The sequence below is a fragment of the Apiospora phragmitis genome (assembly GCF_038363925.1).
Source record: "Apiospora phragmitis strain CBS 135458 chromosome Unknown utg000013l:1.0-2965645.0:1.0-2969333.0, whole genome shotgun sequence".
Classification (NCBI taxonomy): domain Eukaryota; kingdom Fungi; phylum Ascomycota; class Sordariomycetes; order Amphisphaeriales; family Apiosporaceae; genus Apiospora; species Apiospora phragmitis.
Genome location: NW_027117413.1, coordinates 198,420 through 225,082, shown reverse-complemented (window position 1 = coordinate 225,082; position 26,663 = coordinate 198,420). Strand labels below are relative to the sequence as shown.

The window sequence follows — 26,663 nt, the reverse complement described above, 5'->3', positions numbered from 1 at the left end:
ACGCCTCATCTTTTCTTTAGCTTTGAGTTTGCTGAAGTAAGAAACCGCGGACGCCCCGCACGGCCACGAAGAAGGAGGTCTGAGGTCTGTCTTAGCTCACCGGCTTGGGATCTGCGCTGTCAAGCTGAATAGTTCAACTCTGTATTGACTCCTAGACAAGGAGGGCCGGGGATGACTTGCGCATGGACGACGGCGACCATTGCGAATGGTCAGACACTCGCGGGTTGGCCTCCGTCGAGCGGCGCGTACTAGTGGCAGTGAATCGAATGGTAGCTGAGAACATCAGTTATCCGCCAGCCTCCGCCTTGGCTTCGGTGGAGGAATCCGCAAAGCATGTGAAGGTCTAGACTGCTCCAGCTTGCCGCTTTCGCCCTTCAAGCCACGAGCCCTTCGCTTACCTCAGCTAGCCTCCCGACGGTCCGCCCTGTAGGCTGTAGCTGTATGCGGGCGACCACGCCTTATCGAATGGCGCCTGGGGCCGGCGGTAGCCGGACCCAAAGCTTGTTCACGGCGGGTTCCAGACTATTGGGCCCTGCAAGGTTTGTGCCAAAACGTGGCATCTACAGAACATTTGAACGCCACAGGAGCCAGGACAATGGGAGCTGAAGAGGGAGAGGGAAGGGAAGCCACTAGTCACGCGCAGCTGAGCTTCACGCCAGGGAGACAGCTCAGCTAGCGTCACGTTCTAGATGCATCTCCCTTCGTCGAGGAGAAGACGCTGGATCGGCAGGGGAACCAACATACGCGAGGTCTGGTAAAGAGGTGGCGGCCTGTGTATCGTTCCAGTCCTACACTCCGATGTGTATGAGGCGTTTGTTAACACCTCAGAATAGGAGGCACTGGAGGCAAGTGCTATTGAATGGGCGTATATGCCAATCTCTTCAAGATTACCAGCATGGCCAACAACAAAGACAGCCTATTGCCACAGACTGATGGTGCCGTGAGAGATCAAGCCCAACCCTAATCCTTCTCACGTGGCGAGTGTTCAAACAAAGATTGAGCGCCGTTGCTTTTGTCGTATTTGCTTTTCTCTTCACTCAGCTATCGAAGGATGTGGAAGTTAAGGACTGGTTACTTATCTATGTGCTGAGTATGTCTGTTCAGCTGTCATTCGGTATGTAGAATTGCCTCATCACGACACCAAGCGAGATCACAAGAAGAAGAAGATCCCTCCTCGCTAATCACGGTCCCGAGACTGCTGGTCAGAGGAGCGGGGCTTGACGATTACGGCCGACCCAACGTTGTCTTGACTCAGGTCGACCGAGCAGTTAAAGATCACTCTGCCCGGTCGGGCATGTGTACATTGCATTGCATTAACCAGCTATGTGCCGAGGAACTGAATCTGCCTGAATCTCACGACATGGCTCGACGGGCAGCCAGCAGTGGTGGTTAATATGACGATATGCTCACTTTTGGAGTATCTGAATCAGGGTCCCCAAGTTTCTTCCTGAAAATGGTGTAGTCCGAATCCGATCCGTCACTTGTTTAGAAATGAGACTTGCGCGGATCAAGTCTAACGTGCATTCTCTAAGCATGCAGACCTACCTAAAGTAAGCTTTGGGAGGCTGCCAAGGAGTCAAGGACCCTCAGAGCCGGGGTAACGGGGTCAAATCCTGGTGCAGATCTACACTGGATAACCGGCCATTGGTTGCGGCTTGAGCCGAACCCCATTAAAGCGGGATGTAACCTTTGTAGAATGAGGGGGAGGGGTGAGGGGTAGCAGCAGCAGCGGGGACAGAGTCACTACCAGGACAGTGCGTGCAGAAGACTACTACCGTACATACAGTCGAAGTTTGGTAAGGTAATAAGGTTATTGTAGGTCTGTAGTGTCATTGATGGGCGCCTCCTGGTGTAGGTAAAGTACATACATACATACTTTGCTTTGCATTTTCAGGGTCTCTGATTCATGGGCTGAGCTGAACTTATTCCCCAGACTTGACGTGCAGTCAATCTGGAGTTCTGAACGCTCTTCTACTTACTCGGAACATGCGTATCTCCTGCGACCGGGAAACTACTTACCTAAAGGGGAGAGCCGGTCATATCGGGTGTCGGTCACTTAATGTCTTAAAGCAATTCTGGCTCAATGGCTTGGATTTGGTGTTGGCCAACCAATGTGGTGCAACGCCGATTTTCCCATAGGCTTGAAAAGCAGCTGGAGAAGTCAATCAATTAGCGATTGATATTAACAAACCAATCCAGGGAATGCGCCATGCACATAGCCACCTCGGGCCCGGAATTTCTCATAGCAAATGACCAGTAGAAATGCAGCACATGACGACGACGTCGCATACGTTTGGCTGGTGCCCGCCGAATATGTTGCTTCCTGCGGGTAATCCAATGATGAAAACTTGGTAGATTCCATATTCCGTTTCTCGTCTCATCTTGAGGAGCATCTAGTCAGGTGTCTCAAGTGGCAGCTGCATCCATCCCAGTTATTAAGGATATGCACACAGTATTGGTCGGCCTTGGTTTGTCTTGCCTTGTCTTGCCTTGTCTTGCATGATGACGGGTGGTGGACTGATGGGCATATTGGGAGAGTGCCTGGTTGCTGGGTGCTGGGTGCTGGGTGCCGACATGCGCCGATGATCGTGAGCAGCGCCGAGCCGCGTTGGCCCGCCCGAACACGTCGTGGTCTACGTCAAGAACCCCCCAATTGCATCAACGCCCATAGAGTTACGTATGTAAGGAACGAAAAGGGCAGCCGGCAACTCTCTTGCTGATCTGGTGACCATGCTTCGAATCATGACGCGAACGGCTAGCCTTGGCAGCGCGAACGTAACGAAGTCAATCAGTCATCGGCGGGTCGGCACCAGAGGTAGATCGCCCCCGACAACATTTGAACGTCTCTTCTTGTAAAAATAGAACATTACGCCATGGCATGGGCTGCCCCGGATCTTGTCAACCATGCGAGAGGCGAACTTTGAGTATGTACATTGTCATGGTCAATTGGCCCCCAAGGAGGGCCAATGGAGGGAATGCGAATAGCCACTTATTGATTACTAGAATTCCATACCTCCCTACCACGTCGGCCTGGACACTGCCACACACTCTGGAAGCTCAACAAATAAATAGTACTCGGTTATACGTCAAGGGTCGATACCTACACATATCTCGTCTGATGCCCACTAGAGTTGCCATGCACTTGGACATTATGGTTTACCGACCCTTGTTATTCCCGCCTCTCAAATAGCATGCCTGCAGACGAACCCTGCATTACCTAAGGGAATCGGCAGGCGGACGGAGTGAGACTTCGCCGTTGGCCGACATGATCCATTGATAGACTTCCCTCGAATTTGCAATCAAATACGGACAAGTAACTGACTCGAAAGCGCCTATCAAGCTGTCATGGAAACATCCCGATTTTCCACGTCAGTCATATCTTCTCGGGCCTGAGACTGTGAAACAAAGGCGTAAGTTATGTGTCGCAACTGAATGGATACCTACTGCCTACCTACGCACGCACTTACAACCTCCACCGAGGAATCGTCACACCATCTTGGCCTCTCAGAAACCACGCATGCATTGCAGGCAGTTTGTGGCGCAAGAGAATGCACAGTCGAACGCGCGTAAAAAGTCCATCGGTTGAACAAATCACAGAGAAGGCGGAAGGGATGGGAATGCATACGTAGCAGTATATGCGTTTGGGCGCTGTGGCTATGATAGCTCCTTGATTGCCAGATACACCACTACGAGTGGGGACTCGCGATACTTCAGTTTATATGGTTACCTGGGCGAGTCACAGGTCCTCGACGACGTGAACTTTCACCATCTGAAGATATCTGATAATCTAATTGATCCAGAGGCCGGTCCCACTCTTAGTGGTGTACGTCGTATTTGGCAATCAAGGGGATACAATACCAACACAGACACAGCTATCTGCAGAGCCTGGTTAGTGTTACATCGGCTTCAATCGGTAGGTAATGCCGTCGTCGGCAGTCCCACAGAGGTTAAACACCTCCCAATGGAGAGGAGATGCGACTTCATCAATTCGCCCAGCACTGCCAGCTGGCTTCCTCTCTCCCCATCGCACGTTTGGACACTTGTCCATAGCCCCACGGCTATTTTGTGAAAGTTACGAGAGAGATCCAATGAATATGAGACGATTTCATCGGCCTGCTTCCGCTGCTCATGACCATTTGTCGAGCTTCGCTGGAGGTGGTAGCACCGGGGACGCTGCGGCTTCACACCGACATGCCTTGGCAGGGCTACCCCTGCCTTTGCATACGAGTAGTTCTGCGGAACTTCGAGTGGCCACCACGGTGAGTCGGCCCCCAGCTGCCGCCTGTCCTCCTACGCACAACATGCTGTGCGTGCGAACAGCAATTAACCTAGTCTCCTGTGGCGTCTCCCCGTTTATCTAACCACGTTCCAGTTCTGGCCAGAGATGGGGTCAAAGTTAGCCGGCTGACATGGCTTGCACCAAGGATCTCCTGGACTCCAAGCTAACAGGGTCTGGCCTTCTCTCATGGCGTAAAGGCAGTCTAATAAAAGTAGCTGGTGACTAGCAGTCAGCTGTTGTTATGAGCGTCAAGAAACAATGTACATGCTCCCGGACAAGGATGAGACCCCCTCATTACTCAATGCCCTTGGCCAATATATAACTCTTTCAGGTCCTCGGGGTGCAAGTCATAGTCCCTCCATCACACAGCTGAACATTCTACATTGTGGTCTAGATCATCAGTTTACGTGAGCATAGCCCCTTGTTGACTTATACGTCAACCCACACCTGATCCCTGCATCAGGATCTATACTTGCTTCTTATTTGACCGTGGGGTCTTGACCCATCAGAGCACCATACCATTCTTACGCGCAAAGCCTCTCTATACCGCAATGCCATCCACCAGGTCTCACACTACAACCATCGATATGCAGGACGCGCCACTGGCCCTCGTTCCAGTTATAAACTCCTTTGGCCTCCTCACCCGATTCTACCAACGACAACGCTCCCAGTACCTTGATCTTGTCGACTCCCTACAGTGCAACATGGAACGCACACTCACGTCCCTCTTCGCCCAGGCCAGAGGCCCGCAGACATTCCACATGTTCGGCGAGCTCCCACCAGAGCTGCGCATCAAGATATGGCAAGAAGCCATGCCAACCGCACGAACAGTGGTTGTTCAGTCGCCCTTCTCACGCCGTCCCGAGGCGCCAACGTCTCTGGACGGAGTCCTAACATGCCGCGACGATGGCGAGACATGGCACTCCAACACCCAGATTCCCGCCCTCCTCCATGTCAGCTCCGAGGCACGGCACGAGGCCCTGAAGCATTACACGCTGGCGCTCGGGGTTGGAGACTACGCGCCGAGAATCTATGTCGACTTTACTCGCGACACACTTTTCTTCGGCCAAGCCGAGCTGAAGCCCGAATGCTCGTCGCTGTGGGGTTCTACTCAGGACCTGTCCCGGGCCCAACGTCTGGCGGTTGTCCCCGAGGGCGCCTGGAGGGTGTTGCGATGGGGCAAAGTCGATCTGAATTCGCTGCAGAAGATGCTCTTCGTCTACGACACATACAAGCTTCACCTGGGCCCCACCCCGCAACTCGTGGAGGACGTACCCGAAGAGGAGCTCGAGGAGCTCATCAAGCGCATCGAGGACGCGGACGAGGACCCTTTGGCCTTGCCGGCGGAAGAGGATAGCCCGGAAAAGCAGGAGCCGCTCAAGATGCGGATACAAGCGGCCCGCGAAGAGCTCGACACACTCGCCATGGTTCTCCCGACCCAGTGGGAAAAGGAACCACTGGTATCTACGGCCGTCTTCAAGAAGGGCCGGGGCGACAAGTGGGCTTAGGCCAAAGTCGGAAGACCGTGAACCACCGCTTGGCCTGGCGATCACGTTGTACCACCAAACTACCTTATTCCCTGAAGTTGTATGCTAGGTTTCTACTGGATGTGTTTTTGGGGCGTTGTAACGACTGGAATGAAGCAGCAAATGATACCATTTATTTTCTAATACCACTGGCAAGCATCTAATACCAAAACAAAACAAAACAATTTGATGAAATACTGCAATCCGAAGTTACCCATGTGCATGTTCGAAGCCGGGCAGCGATGCTGCATATTCCATCTCTACAACAGGTAGATACTGGCAGTATGTAAGTGATTCTGCCCCGCCATCGAGCCCCCAACCCGGACACCTTGAACATCAGGTCCCGAACTTGGTCTGATCTCCCAGTCCCCTTGAAATTTTGTAATGCTATGAGCATACAATCTTCTTGAGGCACGGCAAAAAGCAAGAGCGAAAACAAGAAATAAGTCAGGGGCAGTATCAAGAGGAAGACGAAGCGGTTCACTTACACCCCCTCCCTATCACACATACACATGCAAAGAGCCGATTTGTTCGCCTCAGTCCGAAGCATGCCACAGAGCCTTTGATCGGTCACAAACCAAGCAACCAATTGCCTACGCTCGCTGCTGAGTGGCCAGGACAAAAACGATCTTCGGGAAGGCCGCGCCAGCCTTCCACGCCTCTTGGCTGGGTTACAAACTTGCTTATGTTATGTGCTTTGGCTGCTTGCTGCACGGCCCAGGGATAGGTCGTGGGGTCCAGGTCCACTCGCCAACTGCCGCGTCTTTCAGCAGCGCAGCGTGCCGTTCTCGTCCCTCCGCACCTTCGGTCCCGTGTTTCCTAAAAAGCAATGAATCAAGGGCGGAAACTCTCAGCTTGCCGGATCGGCTTGCTTTTTGCACCCAGACGCGCCTAGCGATTCAGGTTCAGATACATCCGTCTAGGCGAGTCGGCGAGATAAAACCCGATTCACCGGCCTTGGCGATCTACCTCATAATAGTGACTGTCCGGTATTGTTGGTCCTAAAGAGGTCCCGGCTATTATTGCTTCTGACTAACAAGACTATCGGTTTTGGGGGCTCTCTTCCACAGCATCTGCACTGTAATTTGCAACACGGAGGACTGCCAGCCTGTCATCCTGCCAGCCTGCAGAGCACAGCTGTTAGCCATGACCAAAACACCGTTGTGCAATTGGGCAAAGCATGATATGGTCTGTCTTCGGATGATCCGTCAAAAAATGTCGCAACCCATAACCAACGACGCCGCACATGTCACCGACTCGGCCGGCCCAGCTCCGCTCCGCTGACAGAACAGAGATACGCTTGTTTAGGTAGTTTTGACTAACTCGAATGACGGCGATCGCTTGACTAGCTGTACAATGTTGCCCCTAAGACTTGAGATGACTGCAAGCCCTTGCGGGTCCCGTGGGAAGCTTAGGTAAGTATTTAGGAACAAGGTAAGGTTGGCAGACCCTTACGTACGTACGTGCTAAATACAGAACCGAGTTTCGTGTCGCTAAAAATAGGGAAAGTCAACAGCTATGTACCTGACACACGGATTTACAATTTCGGCTGACTGGGCGTCGGGGTGATGTAATCCCTCCCAGTCTTGAGCATCTGCAGGGCCTCGTCCACCATCTCGCGAACAATATCCCCTGCCGGCTGGATTTTGGTAATGGCGCCGGCGACCTGGCCCATGAGGTGCGGCGGATCGACGTCATTGCCCTGGTCGAAGTCCCATTCGATGGGTGTGATGCCCTGGTCGCAGAGCTCCTTGATCTTCTGGGGCTGCGCGTGCCACTTGGCAACGTATTCGTTGGTACGCATCCGCAGCGGGCGCCCCGACAGGACGAGCGTGCGTTCCGTCTCGTCGAAATTGCAGGCCACCACGGCCTGCTTGTGCTCCTCGCTGCAGCCGGCCTCGACGCTGGCCACGAAGCGTGTGCCGACCCACACGCCCACCGCGCCCTGCATCAGCGAACTGGCCAGGCTACGCCCGCTGTACATGCCGCCAGCGGCCACAACCATGGCCGGCTGGCCCTTGAGCATGGTCGGCTTGTAACGGCGCGCGGCATCGACGACGCTTGGGATCAGGACGCTGTTGGCTATGTCGCCGGTATGACCGCCACCCTCGCCGCCCTGCGGACATACCATGTCCACGCCCAGCTCCAGGGCCTTGATGGCGTGCTTCGGGTGGCCCACCATGTTCATCACGTAGATGCCCGCCTTGTGCAGCCTGTCGATGACAGGCTCGGGCGGGACGCCGACGGCGCTGATAAAGAGGCACGCGCCGCTCTCGATGGTGATGTCGATCAGCTCGTCCAGCTTGCCTGCGGTGTAGTCGTGGTTCGTCTTGCGCGCGTTGCCGCCCACCTGGGGCAGCGCCAGGTCGATGCCGAACGGCAGGTTTGGTTGTTTGAACAGCGCCTTCATGTCCTGGACGATCTCGCGGAGCTGGTCTGGCGTGTACATGAACCCGCCGAGGACGCCCAGGCCGCCGGCGTTGGAGACGGCGGCGGCGAGCGCGGCACCCGAGGTGCGGGCCATGCCGGCCAGGACTATGGGGTGCTGGATTCCGAGGAGCTTGGTAAGTGGCGTGCTTATGGGCCCTGTAGGCGTGAGCTCGGGGTTTGTGGCTGTCATGTTTTCCGGTTGCTGGGCTGTGCAGCAGCTGGGTCTTCGACAATATAAGTAGGTACTGGGTTGCGCGTTGCTGTGATCTGCCTATAAGCCAGCAATGTGTGGTAACGTGACTGTTGCAGACAGTCTCAATAACTCAGACAGGAATTACAAGGTTGCAGAGTACGGGCAGCATTAATATGTAGATGCATACAAATAAAGATTACTCGGCAGCTCAACTCGTGTTTGTGAGACAGTAATTGGGGAAGTAGTGGTCGTTGGTTCATCATCGCTTTAAGATCTTATCTTACAGGATCTCGGTCATGGACCCTCGGTTCTCCACCACACCCACATCCACACCGGTAGCGCTTTGCGGGGAAAATACCGAGGCACGACGCGGTCCCCTCCTCTCCCTGCACTTTCCCAAACGGCTTGTTTCAATGTTGCCCGTCACAAAGTACCAGGGCCTTAATACACTCCACGTCTACCTGCATTTTACCGCGCCCGGATCATTGATCGTCCCATTGGGAGTGCTTGTTGGTTTTCTTCACATTGGATGTTGTCTATTCAAGCATCAAGACATGACGTCAAATGGTAGTCTCACTGCTGATCCAGGACCCCCCAAGTTTGAAGGTTTGACAGAAGTCACATCGTTGAGAGGCAAGTATTATTAGGCACCTAGGCAAAGAAGAACCCATGGTCTCGGTCTCAGTATCGTCCTCGGGCCTGTGTCTATGTCTCGGAAAGACAGTGTGTAACGCCCCGGACCCCCGTGTCTATTGCGAATACGCTATGCTATCGTAATGATATCCTGTGGATTATATACAAGTAAAGGGTAGTGTCATGTCATTCTGTCATCTTCATAGCCCGGCTGGCCTTGCTTTAACGTGGCTCATCATAATGCTCATCATGGCATTCTACATCGCCGTTCGCCTGGGAACTGCAGACGTGGAAAGTAGTATAGTATGTACGCTCGTGGTGATTCCGTCCCAGGACGGGTATGTACACCAGAAAGGGGCGATGTTCGAGCCGGCATTTGCGGTTTTCGATTGCAACATCCTTCTGTTTGGAAAAGCAATTTGGTCCATATCACCTGGTGGAGGGAGATCCCCGAAGCCAGCCCTAAGAGCTAACGTTCATTCTTAACTACCATCAGAATCGTAGTGCTGCTCCGCGTAGGCGAATATGTCGGTAATCGTAAACCATTATTGCTTCTATTTGAAATACGGCAACCGTGCTGGCACGAATTCGTCGCTTGGCGGTGATGGATCTTGCGGAGTTTGTTGTGTCTGCATCGAGTCGGGTTTAGAAGGAGGAGAGCCAACCGTGAGTACTTCTGCTGTTTGCGCCGGTGCATACACCTCGTCAACTTGTACCATCTCGGCCTTAGCTTCCGGTACGGACTCGACCTGCATATTATCGCGGTGGAGCCCGCGCTCGAGCGCCAGCTGGGCGGCGGCTTGCCGTTTCCGCTCGACCTCCCCGTCTTCCTGCTGCCGCAGCCGCTCCTCCTCGTGCTGCAGATCCTCTATTATCGAGGGGTCGGCTGCGGCCAGTTCGGGAGTCGGGGGCATCGAGGGCGGCCTCGAATGCGTCGACCCCAGCGTCGTCCGCGATGCGCTGCGCTGTACGCTGTAATTCGAGGCTTTGCGTTTCCCTTGCTGCTGCGCGTCTTGTTGCTGGAGCGGTCGTCGACGCGATCGAGCTCCACGGCGAAGTCGTCAGCGAATTCGTCGTCCAACGGTATGGCATCCTCTTCCCCTTCTCCGTCACTAGGGAATAGGTCGCCTCTCGATCGGTATGAATCGCTGGTATCTCCACTTCCAGTCGTCCCGCTTCGTTTCCTAGAATGCGTAGGAGACTCCATGAAATGGGCTTCGTATCCATCAGATCCTAACAACGGCTCGTGTTCCCCTTCGTGCCGGCCTGGGTGTTCCATCAAGTTGGCCGCGCTGGGCTTGTACCGCAGAGGTCCTCCGATCTTGAACGGCAGCCTCCCTAGAAAGCCGATCGGCTGCGTGCTGGGTATAATGGTGGGATCCTCGGCCGTGCTCGACTTCCGCCTCGCCCCTCTTGTGCCGTAGTTCATGCCTCGTTTCTTGGTCTGGGGCTGCTCGCGCACCTCACCCGCCCCTTTCTTGCTCGTGCCCGTGCCTGCCAAAAGGCGGTCCCAGTCTTCGTGGCGCCATCCTTTGAATATGCCGCCGCCGCCACTGCCTTGCCCCGTGCCGTCATCCCCAGCTAGGTCGTCGTCCCAGTCATCGTAGAAATCGAAACTGTACTCGGCGTTCCCCCGCGCGCGCTCGCGCTCCCTCCGCCGCCGTGCCCTCTCCTCTTGATCGCCCAGGCAGCAGGCGGTACAGCCGTCGAAGACGGAACAGAGGGAGCCGAGACAGGGGTTCACGTAGGTGTGGCCGAAGGTCCAGATGCCGGCCGCCGCATTCTCCGTCACCGCCTCGGTCGTTTGCGATATCTGGTTCCACCGCTGGCGTAGTCGCGGGTCTTCGAGAAAAGCCATGTGAAGCTACGGGGGGGGGGGGGGGGCAGGCTTATATATAAACACTGAGCTGGGACGTGCTGCAGGGTGCTTTTGTGTGTGCGTGTAGCCTGATGGAATTGCACTGCCCTGTTTCGGGGGGCGGTTGTCGGACGGACAATGTAGGGGGAGGAAACGAGCCCAGCCAGCCAAGCGAGCTGTGTGGTGCAGATCGACCTCAATCGTGCGCCGTGTGGATTAGCTCAGGCGTTATCGTATCGTATCGCGAGAGGGCTCTGAAGGCTGTGTGTGCGGTGGTGGTCTGGTTGTGTGCTTCTGTTCTGTCGGACTTCCGGTCTGCTGGTATGTTGTGTCGCGCGAGGAAGCCTCGTTCATCAGCCGACCCTCTTAAGACATGGATGATGGACTAAGGCGATGATGATGTGGGTGTCGGACGTTGACAAGTCTCCATCAGCGGGGCTGACAGCAACGGAAGGGTCAATCGTACGAGAGGTGACGACGGCTTTTGTTCTCCAGATCACTGGAAGAGAGCCCTTTATTGTGTCGGAGACTGGACGGGCAATATGATCGTCTTTGTGTGAAGGGCGAAGACGGGGGGTTTTAGGAAGATGGTTCGAAGATCTACAGGTCACGACGGAAGATTGATGTTTCTATTTGTGAGACGCACTCTCGGCTGGCCAAGTCGAGCGTCAAGGGACTAACCTAGGGGTCTTGTACTTTTTTTTTATTAGGTTACGGGCAGAACTGTACAATGCAAGCAACCTTGGTCATCTGCGTGCATTGGGGCGGCCGGCAGTAACATGCACCCTGCAGTAATATTGCCCGGGTCAGTCAGTTCCTAGTGCTCCCATTTCCCATGAAATTGTAATGTTGGGACCGCCGCCGAGTCAGGGAATATGAATTCATCAAGTGCAATGCCGGCACCTCTCTAACTGACTACGACTTTGGTTGAGCGGAACAGCCAGGCATTCCATGTCCCAGGGCAGAAGTGCGGGTTGGCTCTAACGTGGCTGGACATGATGACCTCATTCCCTTTTGACCGGCAGTCGGTCTGATGAATGGCCATGCACGTCTACATGTATGATTGGTATCATGGCCGGCCATGTGCTGTACACGCAGTGGATGGCCCTTCATTTACACCGTACTTTCAACTCAGACTTACATTTTGCAATTGCCAAGTTGATATGATAAGTTTGGTATACAGTTGACCTTGTACTGATTCAGTTTTATACTATGTTCAGTTTTATTAATAGTACCGAGTTTCATATCTTTTCTTACCTTTGGCATTCTATTCTAATATAAGATGTAGTAGGTTATTTACTAATAGAATACGTATACATAGTCTAGAGTAATCTTGGTTATTAACATGATAGATGGCGGCAATTGCTGACAACACCAACAATGCCTCCAAATGACAGTCGTTTACCATTGGTAATGCTCGACAATCAGGTTGACTATGTTGGCAGTGCTATTGTTGGTGATGATGGACAATGGTGCTACCAACCACCCACTCTCATTGATTCTGGCCAATTGAGTAGATTAGCCCAATCCGGTCAAGGGCAAGGCGGTCAAGGTCATTGAAGCAAGCTCATGGTCAGAGCTTCCATTCTTTCCGCTTTCACTTTCACTCCATCCAGATGGCAGATGGCATTTGGGTCTTGAATGAACGCGGCCAGACACGAGCAACTTAGTCAAGCAACCCGAAAAAGACGGCCGTTCCACTCCCAACGCTCTCACTTCCACTTTGCCTCACGTCAAGTCGGATACCCACCTCGGTCAATCGCCGACAAAGCGCGACTCCAACAACACCATCATCATCAATTGCAAGGCTTTGCCAACTCCTACCATCGCCGACAACCTCGCCGCGACCCCCTTCGCATCACGATCCTTTGTCGGCCTACGACTGTACTCACGAGCTCAAACCTGTCACCAAAAAAGAAAACCTCTGAGCTCTGCGGCGCGTCCACTTCAATGATTGATCACCACACCTCAGCATACCCTTGACACTCGGCGCAAGAGGCAAGAGCTGGGGATTGTCGACAGCCATGGCTGCACCGAACCGTGAGTTCTCGGGTCTTTCCTTCAACCATCACCACTCTCCATACATAGTTATCCTGTTCACTTCGACTTGCGACCGCGCGATACACTCTTGAGTAGCCGGGAATCGCCACACTCACAGATTGGTTCCCAACCCTTCTTGAAACCATCCGAGCCGAGTTAGCTAGAGCGATGACGGATCGGCAAGACATCATGGGTTACGACATTAGGCAGATCTTTCAGCACAGGACAGGCTGGATACTGGGCAGTCTTCCGTGTCCTATCCGTAGAGGCTGCGCCTTCATGTTCCCCCAGACATCCCCAGGCGATTGATGGATAGTTTGTGGCTGGAAGCATTCGTCCGTCGGAGGCACCATTGTCGACCCATAGACTACTACGCAGGAAAACCCCCCCAACCACCGACATGCGCTTCAAAATGTAGGTGTGTAATCGATCCACTAATGTTACGGGAAATGCAGCTTTTGCCTCGCTTGCGGCGCCGGCGAGTGCACCCTTTGGCGCTCTTTCACACGCTCCATTCAATCCATTCTCCGGTCTAGACACCGCACCGAAAGCGCCATCGCCAAACCCCAATCCTTTTGCTGCTGCAGCGAAACCGAACCCATTTGGTGCTCGTGCGCCCGCGGCCGTCACAACGCCATCCCCTGCATTTGGCCAAGCGAACATTGCCAAAACCGGCGCCCTGCAGTCATATCCGGCCCCAAAACCAACGGGGCTAGCTCATGGCCAACCCAACGGCCAGGTTAATGGAAAACGCCGAGGAGGCCACGAGGAGCAAGGGCGGCCAAAGCAACAACGTACGACGCCCGCCCAATCGGCAAGCCACCTACAGCCCAAAGAAACCCGACAGCCGGTTTCGAATGGCCGCAGCTCGCCAAAAGGCACAGGGCGTGAAGATTTCGCCAACACCATCAAGGCGCAGCTTGCTAGGGATGGCGTTAAGGCCCCGACATGGCCGTCGGACCCGGGTGCCCGCAACTCGAGGGCCGCGATGGATAGCTTTCGCCAAGAGCACAAGGCTTACCGCGAAAAGGCTCGCAAGTCACTCGTGAAGGCAGATTTGGTGGATGAGGAAGGAAAGCAAAGGCGTCTCGATGAGGCGCTCATATTCAAGGGTATATGCGAGGAGATGTGCCCGGAGTGGGAGAAAATCATCCGGATTACCGAGAATGATGTGAAGCTGGCCGAGAAGGTGGACAGGAACGGGGACATGATACCGTGCCCAACGAGAATGGTGACGCGATTGGCTCGATCTGCCGCCGGGCAAGAATTGCCCTTGCCGATGGATGTACGATCGCCCGCAGCGCTAAGACGATCACTGGACTATATGATAGACCAGCTGATTCCGACTGACGATCTGCTCGCGACCCGGCATCATTTTCTTTGGGACCGCACACGAGCGATCCGAAAAGACTTCATACCCCAAGGCCCTGCCATGAACGCGGAGGAGGTGCAGGACCACATCTACTGCCTGGAGACCATCGCGAGATTCCACGTGACGTCACTACACCTTCTCTCGCAGCCTGGCTTCGCAGCGGAGGACTTTAGTGAACAGCAAGAGCGCGAGCAGCTCAGTAAGACGTTGATGTCATTAGATCAGGCATACGACTCTTGCGCCACGAATGGGATCAAGTGTGAAAATGAAGCCGAATTTCGCGGTTACTACGCCTTGTTCTTTGCGAACGAGACAGGTCTGAAAGAGAAGGTACAGAGATGGCCGGACTGGCTATGGGAATCGGATGGGGTCAGGACCGCCATGTGCCTTGTTGAAGCCATCGAAAACACCTCGAGGCTTCATGGGCCCCTCAGCCCATGGGCACCCGCCGACATGGCCATGAATATCGCTTCGATATTCTTCACCATTGTTGGATCACCTCAGATCTCCTACACAATGGCCTGTTTCGCAGAGATTCACTTCAGCATGGTCCGGCAGTCGATGCTGCAGGTGATAAAGAAGGCCTATTCAAGACCAAGAGATGGACCGAAGGACCTGAACCCTGAGTTTCTCCGGCGAAAACTGTATTTCGACACCGACGATGAAGCTGTCGCATTCGCCGAGTTGCACGGGCTGCACTTCGAGGAGGACAATAACCGCCGGTATCTGGTCCTCAACCCGCGCCAGCAGATGGACGAACCGCGCGTCCCTCATTCGTTTTCGAACGGCCTTGTCGAACGGAAGCGGAGCGACAGATCCCTTGCCGAGATCATCCACGAGACCGTCTATGAAATCACCGGAGCAGAGATGGCCGAGACGGGTCCTGACGAGGAGAGCCTTTTCGTGGAGGATACACAAGTCACTGATGAAGCACCTGGAGAGGTCGAAGAGATTGTCGAGTCGGAGACCGAGAACGAGGTCCATGCGCCGCCGACGCAGGCCGCCCCTCTGCCCACGCCAACGCCTTTCTCGAACACTGCTATTCAGGCACCGCAGCCCAGCATTGGGGTGGCTCCAGGACAGTCAATCTTTTCGCAGCCAAGTTCGATGACTGCCTCGACGCCTTCGTTATCGACTACAACTGCACAAAGTGCTCCATCTGCTGCCAATCCCTTCGCTCATCTGTTTGCGGCCTCAAAGCCAGAGGCGCCAAAACCTGACGAGCCAACGAAACCCAAGGTGGACAAAAAGGTTACGTTTGGGGACAGCACATTCCTTGGTCCCGCCGAATCTCCCTCAGATTCGCAGAAGTCAACCCCCAGTATATTCGCGTCCCCGAATAAGGACACTACATCAGGGGCAAACAATACGCCATCTATATTTGCCAACATCAAACCTTCACTCACTGCCACGAATCCATCCGAGACTTCAAACAATATCGCACCGAAAGGCCCCGCGATCACCTCGATTTTTGGCTCATCTGGATCTTCACCTGCTGGGATTAAGTCTCCCAGCTTTGGCACACCGTCTGCTTCACTTGGGAATACTTCAACGACCAACTCAACCCCCACTTCCCTCTTCAGCACGATGGGCAACCCAAACCCTATGAGCTCTGCCACTCCTTTTGGAGCACCACAATCGCCATTACCCAGCACATCGTTGCCTTCCCCGTCTGGCTCTGCATCAGCCACTACAACCCCGGCACCCAACACCCTGGGGTCACTTGCATCTACGGTGTCGTCTAGTGTCACCCCTGCGCCCCTACCGCCTCCTACTCCGGTGCAGAAAGACCCGATGGGAAGCTTTGCAGAATGGTTTGTCCTAGGCGATAGAGGGTTAATGAAGGACCATCTTGAAGAATGGGTGGTGGCAGAAACTCTTGGAGAAGTATGGGATAAATTCCGAGCCGAGGAAGATGAGCGCATACGACGGGAAGAGGACGAACGGTCGTGGGCCGAGGCCAGGGCCTTCCGTACGTACAGTCTAAGTGTCACCTACTTCTACCGGTGGCTCGACACCTTCCGCAAACGCCGCGTGAAGAAGCGAATCCAAATGGAAAGGGAGAAGGCTCGGGCTTGGAACTCACCGCAGAGCGTTGCAGCACGAAGGGCCGAGGAGGAAGCTGTGAAACAGAAAAGGCACGAAGAGGCTCTCCAGCTGGTCCGCGATCGGAAAGCACTCAACAAGTCTAAGAGAGAAAAGGCATTCAGGGAGTCGGTTCAATCACCAGACGAGGATGTCGAGCAGGCCCTGCTCGCAAGTGGCGTCTTCAAAGGGATGCGCGATGAGCAGGCTGCCGCTCGGGAAGCTGCTGCAGACGATGGCGAGCCGCCCACAATGCTTCCCTCGGAAATGCTGCGGCGCGGTGAAAATCGCCGACGTGAGAAACACGGCCTGAGGCCCATCAGCCACAACTCTACCACTTCCAGTGCCAAGCTGGGGTCCAAGACTGCAAAGCTCATGGCCTTGGCCAACGGCCGAGACTCGCACTCTCTGCCGCCCAGTAGCTTCCGCAACTCAACGACGTTCAGCTCCAGTTTCCGATCGAGCCTTGGATTCAACAACAGCCGCGTTGAAAAGGCCAAGAAGAAGAGTCGAGTCAAGGATCCTTACTGGCAATACAAGGTCCATGGTCTCGTCTTGATGCCGGACGGCAAGTATGCCTACCAGCCAGAGGCACTCGAGAAGTTCCGCAAGAGCACCATGCTTGAAAGCGAGCCTAGCGATTCCCTGGCATCAACACCCAATGGCGAGACTCAGCGTCACAGCCTGTTTGCCGTGGCCGATGGCCTAGATGGCAGCCACAACAGCAGCCCGTCGCCGGCTATTTCGCGGGTCTCCTCCAAGCGCAAGCGCCCCGTGGTACTGCCAGATGAGGTCGAAGACGAGGACCTGACCGCATACCGAAGCGAAGCGTCCGCTCCCAGCCGCAAAAGGGCCAAGAGTGACGATGAGTCGGAAGCGGACTTCCTTGCACAAATGAACGGGCTACTGCAGGAGGTGGAGGACGAGAGGAAGAGGTTGGAGTGATGATAGGAGTACATGTACATATTATAACGATTTCCAGGGGGTCTCAGTACGAGAAGATCGCGACAAGGCATCAGCGGAACATTGCATGGGACGGCGTTCTTCTAGATACTAGGAGGTGCGGTGGCACCGAATGATACCCCGATTGTGCTGTTGGAAATTCAACTAAGCATGACCGACTGACAGTTCTTCTTGCCCTTCTTCGTTACCTTGTGATGCTGCCTTCCACGAACATGACATACAGAAAAACATCTGACGCATACGTATATGTTAGCGCTGATTAGCTATTGATATACCGCTGATTCCACGTTGAAATGATATTGGAGCACATTCAGTCCATGATGCTTACAACTATGGAAGGCATTGAGTGGCCCCCTCAAGACTTGCTGGGCCTCGTCGTTTTGTCCACCACTACATCAGTTACGATCGATATGTAACACCGGTTGCTGTATTCTAATGAAGCTTTATTCTGCTAGCAGGCTATCAGGTTTCTGAAGTGTCATGTCATATGTGGTGGTGAAATATGCGAGCTACACCTATCTTGACTACACAGTCCTGGATTAGGGGTAGCTCGTATTTTTAGGACCACCCTCCCAGTTCTGTGTGGACAAGATAGGGGTAGCTCGTATATTTTTTAGGACCACCCTCTATTTTTCGAAGACCGCCCCGTCAACACTTTGTTGTAATACTGCGCGCTCCTTGTTTTTTCGGAACTGGGAACCACGTGCCTAATTGGAGTTTCAAGACAGAATTGCATAGGAGGTTGCCTTTTGTATCTGGGCCCTGATACTGTGCAGTCTGGATGTACGCACACGTCCTATGCTTCCTCCTCAAAGACCTTATGTGTCATGTGCAGTTCTTGGGAAGCCTCCAACCTAGATTTGTACTCCTTGGTTTGTGTATACAACCAAGGCAAGCGTCTGCAATGACATGCTATGTAGCTCCTCGTCCTCATGGTAGTTCTTTCCCAGCCCGAACCCGCTTTCCTCTCCATCGTCAGGGCAACTCATGATTTTTTGGTGTTTAAGGAAAGCGGGTACCTGGAATGCTTGCATTCAGTTTTTGACCCTCATGATAAATTGATTTATTTCCTTCTGTGCTTTCACCAGTCGCGTCCCTCCTGGAAGTGCAGGTCGTTTTTGCCATCTAAAGTGGCAGCTGCCATTGTCGTAAACCTCATTCTCCTCCACTCCGTGTGAGACGTACGTTACCTTTCCTCATATTCAGTGCCCCTTCTTTCACAACACATCACCTGCCGTCAATCAAAAGGTACAGTCTTCTCGGTGCTAGACAAAGGTCGAAGATCCGCCCGCACCGCTGAGTTGAGAACATCCGAGAGACGGTCATCGATTCAAATTTCTGACACCGTCCATTGGATCTTGCATCTCTTGCGTATTGCCGCAGCTATCATGGCAGCCAACAACGTCATTCCTCTCTCAGCCGCCGGTCTTGCCGGACATACCGCTCAAGTACCAACCCAGCCGCAGGCTGCTACCTACCCGTGCCCCCGGCCTGGATGCGTCGACGTCTTTACTTCCGCTGCCGATCTCCACCAGCACCAGTACAAGAAGTCGCATTGGAGATGCACCAAGTGCGAGATCAACTTCTATGACGGCACTACTTTGCTAAAGCACGATGCCGAGGTAAGATATGGGTTTCCGGTGTTGACAAGTCCATGACTGACCTGCAGCTCAGCGACATGTACCTGAAGTTGAACTCGTATGCCCTGGCTGCGATTCAATTTTTCGCCGCCCCAGAAGCCTTATGAAGCATATCGAGGCCGGCCAATGCGTAATCATCAAACCTCCGATGATCAACGAGGCTCGCAAGAGACGGGTGGACTTCGTCAAGGGCTTGGGTAGTATGAACCCTGCAAACGATGACAACCTGTTCCGCCAGATGGACGAGAAGGATGTCAATGCCGATATCCGCCCTTGGTTCCAGCCCGATAGAGTGGTCCGCAACTTTGTCGAATTGGAAGAAGATGATGATTTGCTGTTGATACGCCAGCCCGAGACCCCAAGGGTGGGCCTGACATGTATCTTGCGGGTGTCAACAAAGCGCCCGACCTGCTCACTGGAGACAACCTTGCCGCTCTCGGCCGAGCCTTCGAGGGGAGTGAAATCCAGACCGACGCTGGTCCCTGGGCATCGAAAGAGAACCAAGTGTTCCCAAACACCCGGCCTACCCCTAAGCAAGTCTTCCGCGATCTGGAGCATGAGCACCATGACATGCCGGTCGATATAACCAAGCGGATTGATCATCGTGTCTTGGATCCCGACAAGCATGGCTACAACCCGGCTGTCTTCTACGAACCTCTCTTTGAGAAGTACAAGTGTCCTCATCTTCGGTGCGGGTATGTCCACCCATCATGGGTCTAACCAGTGTGTGTTTGGGGTTACCGTTTGCTGACATGATCACAATAGTAAGAAGTTCGAGCGACCTGGAGGACTCACCTTTCACCTAAAGTCTCCGATCCACAAGGCCAGGATGCGTATCTCATGCCCTTATTGCTCCCGCCTCTTTGCCACGATGACCGATGCTATTGGCCACGCCGAGTCGGTCACCCAAAAGTGCCAGATCCGCGGATCCGACTTGTTCCGAGAGTTCATCGCCAACGTCAGTGGAGGATTGATAGACGTCTTCATGGCCAAGCCCGACAATATTGCTTTCCACGTCCCCCACTATGTGGTTCCGCCGAACATCTTGGCCGAGTTCGTTCCTGAGCTTCGGCGCAAGGCACATGAAGGAGTCGACACGCCTGCTAGACAGCACAACAAAGACGACGGTGGTGTCTCCCCGAAGTCTGAGGCACGGCAAGCCTCTGAGGGAGGATACGAGGACAATTACCCAGCGGCAGCTCCATGGTAGAGCGACTTCAGATAGTAGCCACATACATAGGGGTGCAGTATTGCATCCTGCTGATTGATTAGAGCCGGCGAAACTCTTCAAGCTGTGGGCGAGATCATAGAAGCCCGCTGTAGCAGATATGAAGCTCTATAGCTTGCACAATAGATACGTTTGATTTCCCATACTTCTATTGTTTTGGGGACTCGTTAGTGGGAATTGAATTGCTAAAATTAGCGCTCCTTGTGATGGACAGCGTTAATAAGGTTGCCCCCTAAGAGTAGTTCCCAGGGACCCTTTGCAGCGGGCTCAGCGGGGTCCTGAGCTTTGAGGTTCTAGTGCTGTAGTACATGAAAGCGACCCCAGCTGTCGTCATTATTTTAACGGCCGTTGCGCCAGTCCACTAACCGACACCTGGCTTTACCCTTCTTGACCAGATTAACGCATCTTCAACTCAACCAACTACATAAACTCCCAAGGACCTGTCAACACCACCTCTGCATCTCCATCTATTCTGCCTGCTCAGTCAGGTTCCCCTTCGATTGCAAACTCCTATCGCTGCCATCATGGCGACACCCAAGTTCAACTCCAAATCGCCCACCATACGGCGCATCTGTAAGTCTGTCCCTTCCCCCTTCTCTTCCTCTCCTGGCGGCAAGTAGAGGAAGCCGGTGATGGTCCGACACGATTCGCTAATCAGCTACACCTGCACAATAGTAAAAGAAGCCGCCGAACTGTCGTCCTCGCCCTCCCCCGACTATACTGCCACGCCCCTCGAGACGGACCTGTTCGAGTGGCACTTCACGCTGCGCGGCCCGCCGCACTCGGCCTTCGCCGAGGGCATCTACCACGGCCGCATCGTGCTGCCGTCGACGTACCCGCTGCGCCCGCCGATGTTCCGCTTCAGCACGCCGTCGGGCCGCTTCGAGGCCAACCGCGAGATCTGCCTGAGCATCTCGGGCCACCACGAGGAGACGTGGCAGCCCGCCTGGGGCGTCCGCACCGCCCTCGTCGCCCTGCGCGCCTTCATGGAGACGGACGCCTCGGGCCAGATCGGCGGGCTCAACTCGACCGAGCCCGTGCGCCGCCGCCTCGCGTCCGAGTCCCGCGCCTGGACCTGCAGCGCCTGCGGCAAGAGCAACGAGAACATCATCCGGGAGGTCGAGGTGGAGTGCCAGCGGCTCGACGAGGAGGAGCAGGGCGAGAAGAGGCGGAGGGAGGAGGTCGAGGTGCCCGCGGAGCTCAGGATGGGGTTCCGCGACGAGATGATGGAGAAGACGAAGGCGCCCGAGGGGAGTGCTGATGCGGGTGGTGCTGCTGCTGCTGCTGGTAGTGGCAGTGGTGCCGCAACAACGACGACGACGACAGAAGAGGGAACCGAAACGGCGCAACTGGCCGAGGGCTTCGTGCAGACAGCGCCGATGCCTGCTGCGAGACCGGGCCAGGGCGTGCCGCAGCCGACGAGGACGATTCCGCTTCCAAGACCCGCGGCGGCCCAGGCACCGGCTGCTGCGCAGTGGCCACAGAACAGGGCTGCCAACGCCGACGTGCCCATGTGGATCGACTACGCCATCATGGTTCTCGTAGGCCTGCTGATCGCCATGCTCCTCAAGATCTTGGTTGGTTACTGAGTCGGACAGAGAGACCACGAGAGAGCCACCGCGACGGGTATAGGTGAAGCTCCGGTTGGCAAGGGCATGTGTTTCATTTACGTATGGGCTGATTTGGCACGGCGCGGCGCCTGGTGTTTTGGACTTTCGGCACAAGGATAAAGGGAGCGTACGGTTGCCCCTAAATTAGGCGTCATTGCGCAATTGCAGCTTGCTTTCCCCCTCTGCAGGTATTAGTAGAATTCATGGATTATGCGTACGATACAGGATTTCGAGTGACTTTCTTGATTCGACTCTCCTAAGCTCTAGAGGTAGGCTGACACCGCTCAAAGGGCTGGCCTCGTTGAAAAGACCCTCATGGAAGATTTCTGGCGCAATTCACAACTTACACGGAGACAGGAAGTTAGTCCAATTCTCTTTCTTCATTGTTCCTGCTCAGTGAAGTAGTTCACACTGGGCCAATTTCTCTCTTGTACCCCTGGCTCTTAAAGCAGTTTTAAGCAAAGGAGCAACTGGACTAGAGAAGTAATGTCAGTCATGAGAATATGGGAACATTCATCCATTCCTCTTTAGAACATGCCACATAAGCACAGAAAGGTGCTGCAAGGGATGGCCGTTAAAAAGCCTAAAAAGCTAAATTATTACATTTTATGTAACGTATCCCACAAGTGAATGTCTCACATAAGTGAATGTCTCACTTTTATAAATTTCCTTATAGCCTTAACCTTTTTTTATATTCTTTTATGTCTAAAAATGCTATAACTTTAAAAAGAGAGTAATATAATTCTAGCGCTTTAAGCGCTTTAGAAAAACTTAATTTTAAGTATATAAAAGGCTATATTAATTTATTACGTTTTATTAAAAACTTTGTAACGTAAATAAAATAATTAACTTATTATTATAATGTATTTAAACTAATCACTACGTTATAAAGTAAAAGCTTTAAAAATAACTAAACGATTATTTTTATTTAATTCTATACTTTAAGTGCTACCTCGCGAGGGATTAACCCGCTAATCGTAACACTTATATAATATAAAATACCTACGAATTTTTAAAAGCTTTAAAATTTTAAAAAAAATACGATTATTTAATATATTATTAATTTAAATACGCGATTGTTTCCTCTTTAATTAATTGTTTCCTCTTTAATTAAATAATATAAAAGATATAATAAATTAATTATTTAACTTATATAATATAAGACGCGTTAATATTAATTAAGCCTTTAATTTTATATAATAATAACTAGACCTCAGGACACGTTTTAATTAAAAAATCGATTATTAAAAAATCTTTTATAAAAATCTCGACGCGTATCGCGTATAATTTACCCTTATATAAAATATAATTTATAAATACGAGATTTTAAAAAAGAATATTTATAACTTTAACGAAACCGGTTTTTTTATAAATTAAATCTCGTTCGAAATAATTATAACCACTTTTAATTAACGCGGAAAGCTTAAAGTAATATAATAAAAGAACCGGGAATAAGTTATAATTATTTAAAACGTCGAATTATATAATTACACTATCCCTCTATACTTTATTTTTACCAGGAAAACGCACCTCTCTTCCTAGTACGAAAATAACTTATTATCGAAAAATTAAGTAATCGTAATTATTAAAAATAACTAAACTATAAATAAAAAAGGCGAAAATTAAATTTAATACTTTAATAAATATATAAAATCTTATATAAAAAATATTTACCGTTTATTAATTTTTAACGGTTATAAAAGCTATTACTTAATAATTTTTAAACTTTATTATAAAAAAAACTCGATTATTATACTTTATATATTTTTTTATTTATTATATAAACTTTAACCTTTTAATATCGGTTATTTTTATATATTAAAAAAGTATATAAAAAAGAAATTAAATATTTTATATAGGCGTATATTATTTATATATTAAAAAAAGACTTTTTACTAGCGTTTTGAAAAGCGTTTTAAGCGACTTTCATTATTTTAAATATATAAAGAAACTTTTAAAAAATAAAACTCGTTTCGTATAATTTAAAATATATTATTTTATAATTAAATATAAAGCTATATATTTTAATACTTTTAAAAATATTTTTCGGCTTATTTATTCGTTAAAAATTAAAAACTTTAAATAATTTAATTAAAATTTAACTTTAAACCGAATATACTTAAAACTGTATTATATAATATTAAAATAACTTTTTAATATTTATTTTAATTAGTTTTAATTAAATCGTAAAGGTTATAATATATATTATATATTAAATTACTCTTATAAAAAGTAAGAACGCGATATTTTAAAAATTAAATAAAATATTTAGCCGCGCCGCCGTACGAAAAAAATAGCTATAAAATAAAAGATTATTTTATATATAAACTAAAAAAGATTTATAGTTTTAAAAAAATATTAATAAATATTTATAAAATAAATCGCGCTAGAAGAGTAATTATATAAAGACGTTTAAAATACGCTTATAACGCTATAAAATTTATAGAGAGCCCGGGTATAATACGCGCACTTATTAAAATAATATAAAAGTATTTAGAAATAAAGATTCCGATTAATTTTACTATATTAAATACGTTATAGTGAAATTAATTTATATTTTATCGAAAAGGGTGTAAAAGAATAAAATATTCGCTTATAAAATACGTTAACGTACCTTATAAGCGAGCTGCGTATATAAGCGAGCTGCGCACTTTTTATTATTAAGCTTTATAAGTTAAAAATTAATTCGATTATAACATTTAAAATTAATTAAATATATTAATAATTCTTAATTTTAAAGGTTTTTATATTATTTTAATAAGTACGCGTATTATATTTAAGCTCTCCGTAAATTCTATAATATTATAAGCGTATCTTAAACGTCCTCGTATAATTACTCCTTCGATACGATTTATTTTATAATTATTTATTAATATTCTTTTAAAACTATAAATCTTTTCTAGCTTATATACGAAGTAATTTTTTATTTTATAGCCGTTTCTTTCTCGTATAGCGGCGCCGGCTAAATATCTTATTTATTTTTTAAAATATCGCGTTCTTACTTTTTAAAAAAGTAACTCGATATATAATTTATATTATAACTTTTATAATCTAATTAAAGCTAATTAAAATAAACGTTAAAAAGTTATTTTAATATTATACGATACGGTTTTAAATATGTTCGGTTTAAAATTAAACCTTAATCGAATTATTTAAAGTTTTTAGTTTTTAAAAAATAAATAAGCCGAAAAATATCCCTAGAAATATTAAAATATATAGCTTTATATTTAATTATAAAATAATATATTCTAAATTATACGAAACAAATCCTATTTTTTAAAAACTTTTTTATATATTCGAAACGGTAAAAATCGCTTAGAACGCTTTTAAAAACGCTAGTAAAAAGTCCTCCTTAAAGATATAAATAATATACGCTCGTATAAAACCTTTAATTTCTTTCTCGTATACCCTTTTTAATATATAAAAATAATTAATATTAAAAAATTAAAGCTTATATAATAAATAAAAAAGTATATAAAGTATAATAATTAAGTTTTTTTTATAATAAAGTTCGAAAGCTATTAAGTAATAGCTTTCGTAACTATTTAAAAATAAGAGGCAATATGTTACGACCTAGCCTAATCATACGGCCTAGACCCACAAGTCAACGGCACGGAACTACGATGCCCCGACCGGGCTACGATACCACCAGCACCGACAGGACCGCCAGCCACACCAATATGAACTCACCTGTACTTCGCGACTAACCAACGCCTCGCACGAACACTCCGCGACCAGCGATGGGCCGGATGGGCTCCCAAGCAAAAAGGACAAAGGACGGAGGTCACGTGACGGATTATAAGGATCACCAGCTTAGGGGGAATAAGCCACTAAGCCAGTGAGCCTGGAGGCTCAGGGGATTACTAACCAAATTAGGAATAAACTACTGAGCTAGAAGAATTAGTAAAAGAGGGATTAGATATATAATAATAAATATTCCCCATGTATTTTATATAAATACTCCTTATTTTAGTAATTAATTTAAGTACTAATCTTAACCTATTAATAAGGTATATTACCTTAACGACTCTATTATAAATAACTTCGTTGTTTATATTTTACGTTATATTTATTCTTACGGCTATTATATATTATATCGATAAGAGCGGACTTTTATCACACGTTTAGATACTCTCTCGTATTACTAAATATAAACCCTTCGGTACGTCTTACCAGGTTTCTATTTAGACCCCTAATAGCGTTCGTTACACAATAATAACCCTTTGTATAAGACTTAATATATTAATTAAAATATCGAATCTAGTCCTCGCCTTTTTTATTCGTAGTTTAGCTATTTTTAATAACTATAATCACCTAGTCCTTTAGTAATAAGCTGTTTTTATATTAAGAAGAGAGGTGCGTTTTCTTAGTAAAGATAATATATAAAAGGATAGAGTAACCGTTTAATTCGACGCCTTAAATAATTATAACTTATTCCCGGTTCTTTTATTATATTACCCTAGGTTTTCTACGTTAATCGAAAGTGGTTACGATTATTTTAAACGAGATTTAGCTTATAAGAAACCTAGTCTTATTAAAGTTATATATATCCTCTTTTTATATTTTATATTTATTAATTATATTTCGTATAAAAATAAATTACGCGTAATACGCGTTAAGATTTTTATAAAAGACTTTTTAATAATTAATTCTTTAATTAAAACGCGTTTAAAGGCTTAATTATTATCGTATAAAATTAAAGGCTTAATTAATATTAACGCGTAAACTAAATAATTAATTCGTTATATCTTTTATATTATTTAACTAAGGAGGAAATGATCGCGTATTAAAATTAATAATATATTA

The 26,663-nt window shown here is 49.4% G+C and overlaps 6 protein-coding genes across 6 annotated transcripts; 4 read left to right on the top strand and 2 right to left on the bottom strand.

Annotated features, from left to right (window-relative positions):
• Nucleotides 1-4,830: 4,830 nt before the first annotated feature.
• On the top strand, nucleotides 4,831-5,787 carry PG994_013822 (uncharacterized protein; the record flags this gene model as incomplete). The annotated part of the gene is made up of 1 exon (XM_066865231.1): nucleotides 4,831-5,787. The coding sequence occupies one exon, from the start codon at nucleotides 4,831-4,833 to the stop codon at nucleotides 5,785-5,787; it is 957 nt and encodes a 318-aa protein (XP_066708360.1).
• Nucleotides 5,788-7,342: 1,555 nt separating this feature from the next.
• PG994_013821 (oxidoreductase) lies at nucleotides 7,343-8,425 on the bottom strand (the record flags this gene model as incomplete). Its single annotated transcript, XM_066865230.1, has 1 exon — nucleotides 7,343-8,425. The coding sequence occupies one exon, from the start codon at nucleotides 8,423-8,425 to the stop codon at nucleotides 7,343-7,345; it is 1,083 nt and encodes a 360-aa protein (XP_066708359.1).
• Nucleotides 8,426-9,615: 1,190 nt separating this feature from the next.
• PG994_013820 (uncharacterized protein) lies at nucleotides 9,616-10,919 on the bottom strand (the record flags this gene model as incomplete). The annotated part of the gene is given in 2 exon segments (XM_066865229.1): nucleotides 9,616-10,021; nucleotides 10,033-10,919. 2 exon segments carry the CDS (start codon nucleotides 10,917-10,919, stop codon nucleotides 9,616-9,618), a joined length of 1,293 nt encoding a protein of 430 aa, XP_066708358.1.
• Nucleotides 10,920-13,359: 2,440 nt separating this feature from the next.
• PG994_013819 (GANP/Nin1/mts3/eIF-3 p25 family protein) lies at nucleotides 13,360-17,361 on the top strand (the record flags this gene model as incomplete). The annotated part of the gene is made up of 2 exons (XM_066865228.1): nucleotides 13,360-13,373; nucleotides 13,443-17,361. The coding sequence occupies 2 exons, from the start codon at nucleotides 13,360-13,362 to the stop codon at nucleotides 17,359-17,361; spliced, it is 3,933 nt and encodes a 1,310-aa protein (XP_066708357.1).
• A 1,406-nt stretch (nucleotides 17,362-18,767) lies between these two features.
• On the top strand, nucleotides 18,768-20,229 carry PG994_013818 (uncharacterized protein; the record flags this gene model as incomplete). Its single annotated transcript, XM_066865227.1, has 4 exons — nucleotides 18,768-19,001; nucleotides 19,054-19,314; nucleotides 19,383-19,714; nucleotides 19,785-20,229. The coding sequence occupies 4 exons, from the start codon at nucleotides 18,768-18,770 to the stop codon at nucleotides 20,227-20,229; spliced, it is 1,272 nt and encodes a 423-aa protein (XP_066708356.1).
• A 542-nt stretch (nucleotides 20,230-20,771) lies between these two features.
• Nucleotides 20,772-21,836, top strand: PG994_013817 (ubiquitin-conjugating enzyme; the record flags this gene model as incomplete). Its single annotated transcript, XM_066865226.1, has 2 exons — nucleotides 20,772-20,820; nucleotides 20,923-21,836. 2 exons carry the CDS (start codon nucleotides 20,772-20,774, stop codon nucleotides 21,834-21,836), a joined length of 963 nt encoding a protein of 320 aa, XP_066708355.1.
• Nucleotides 21,837-26,663: the final 4,827 nt, after the last annotated feature.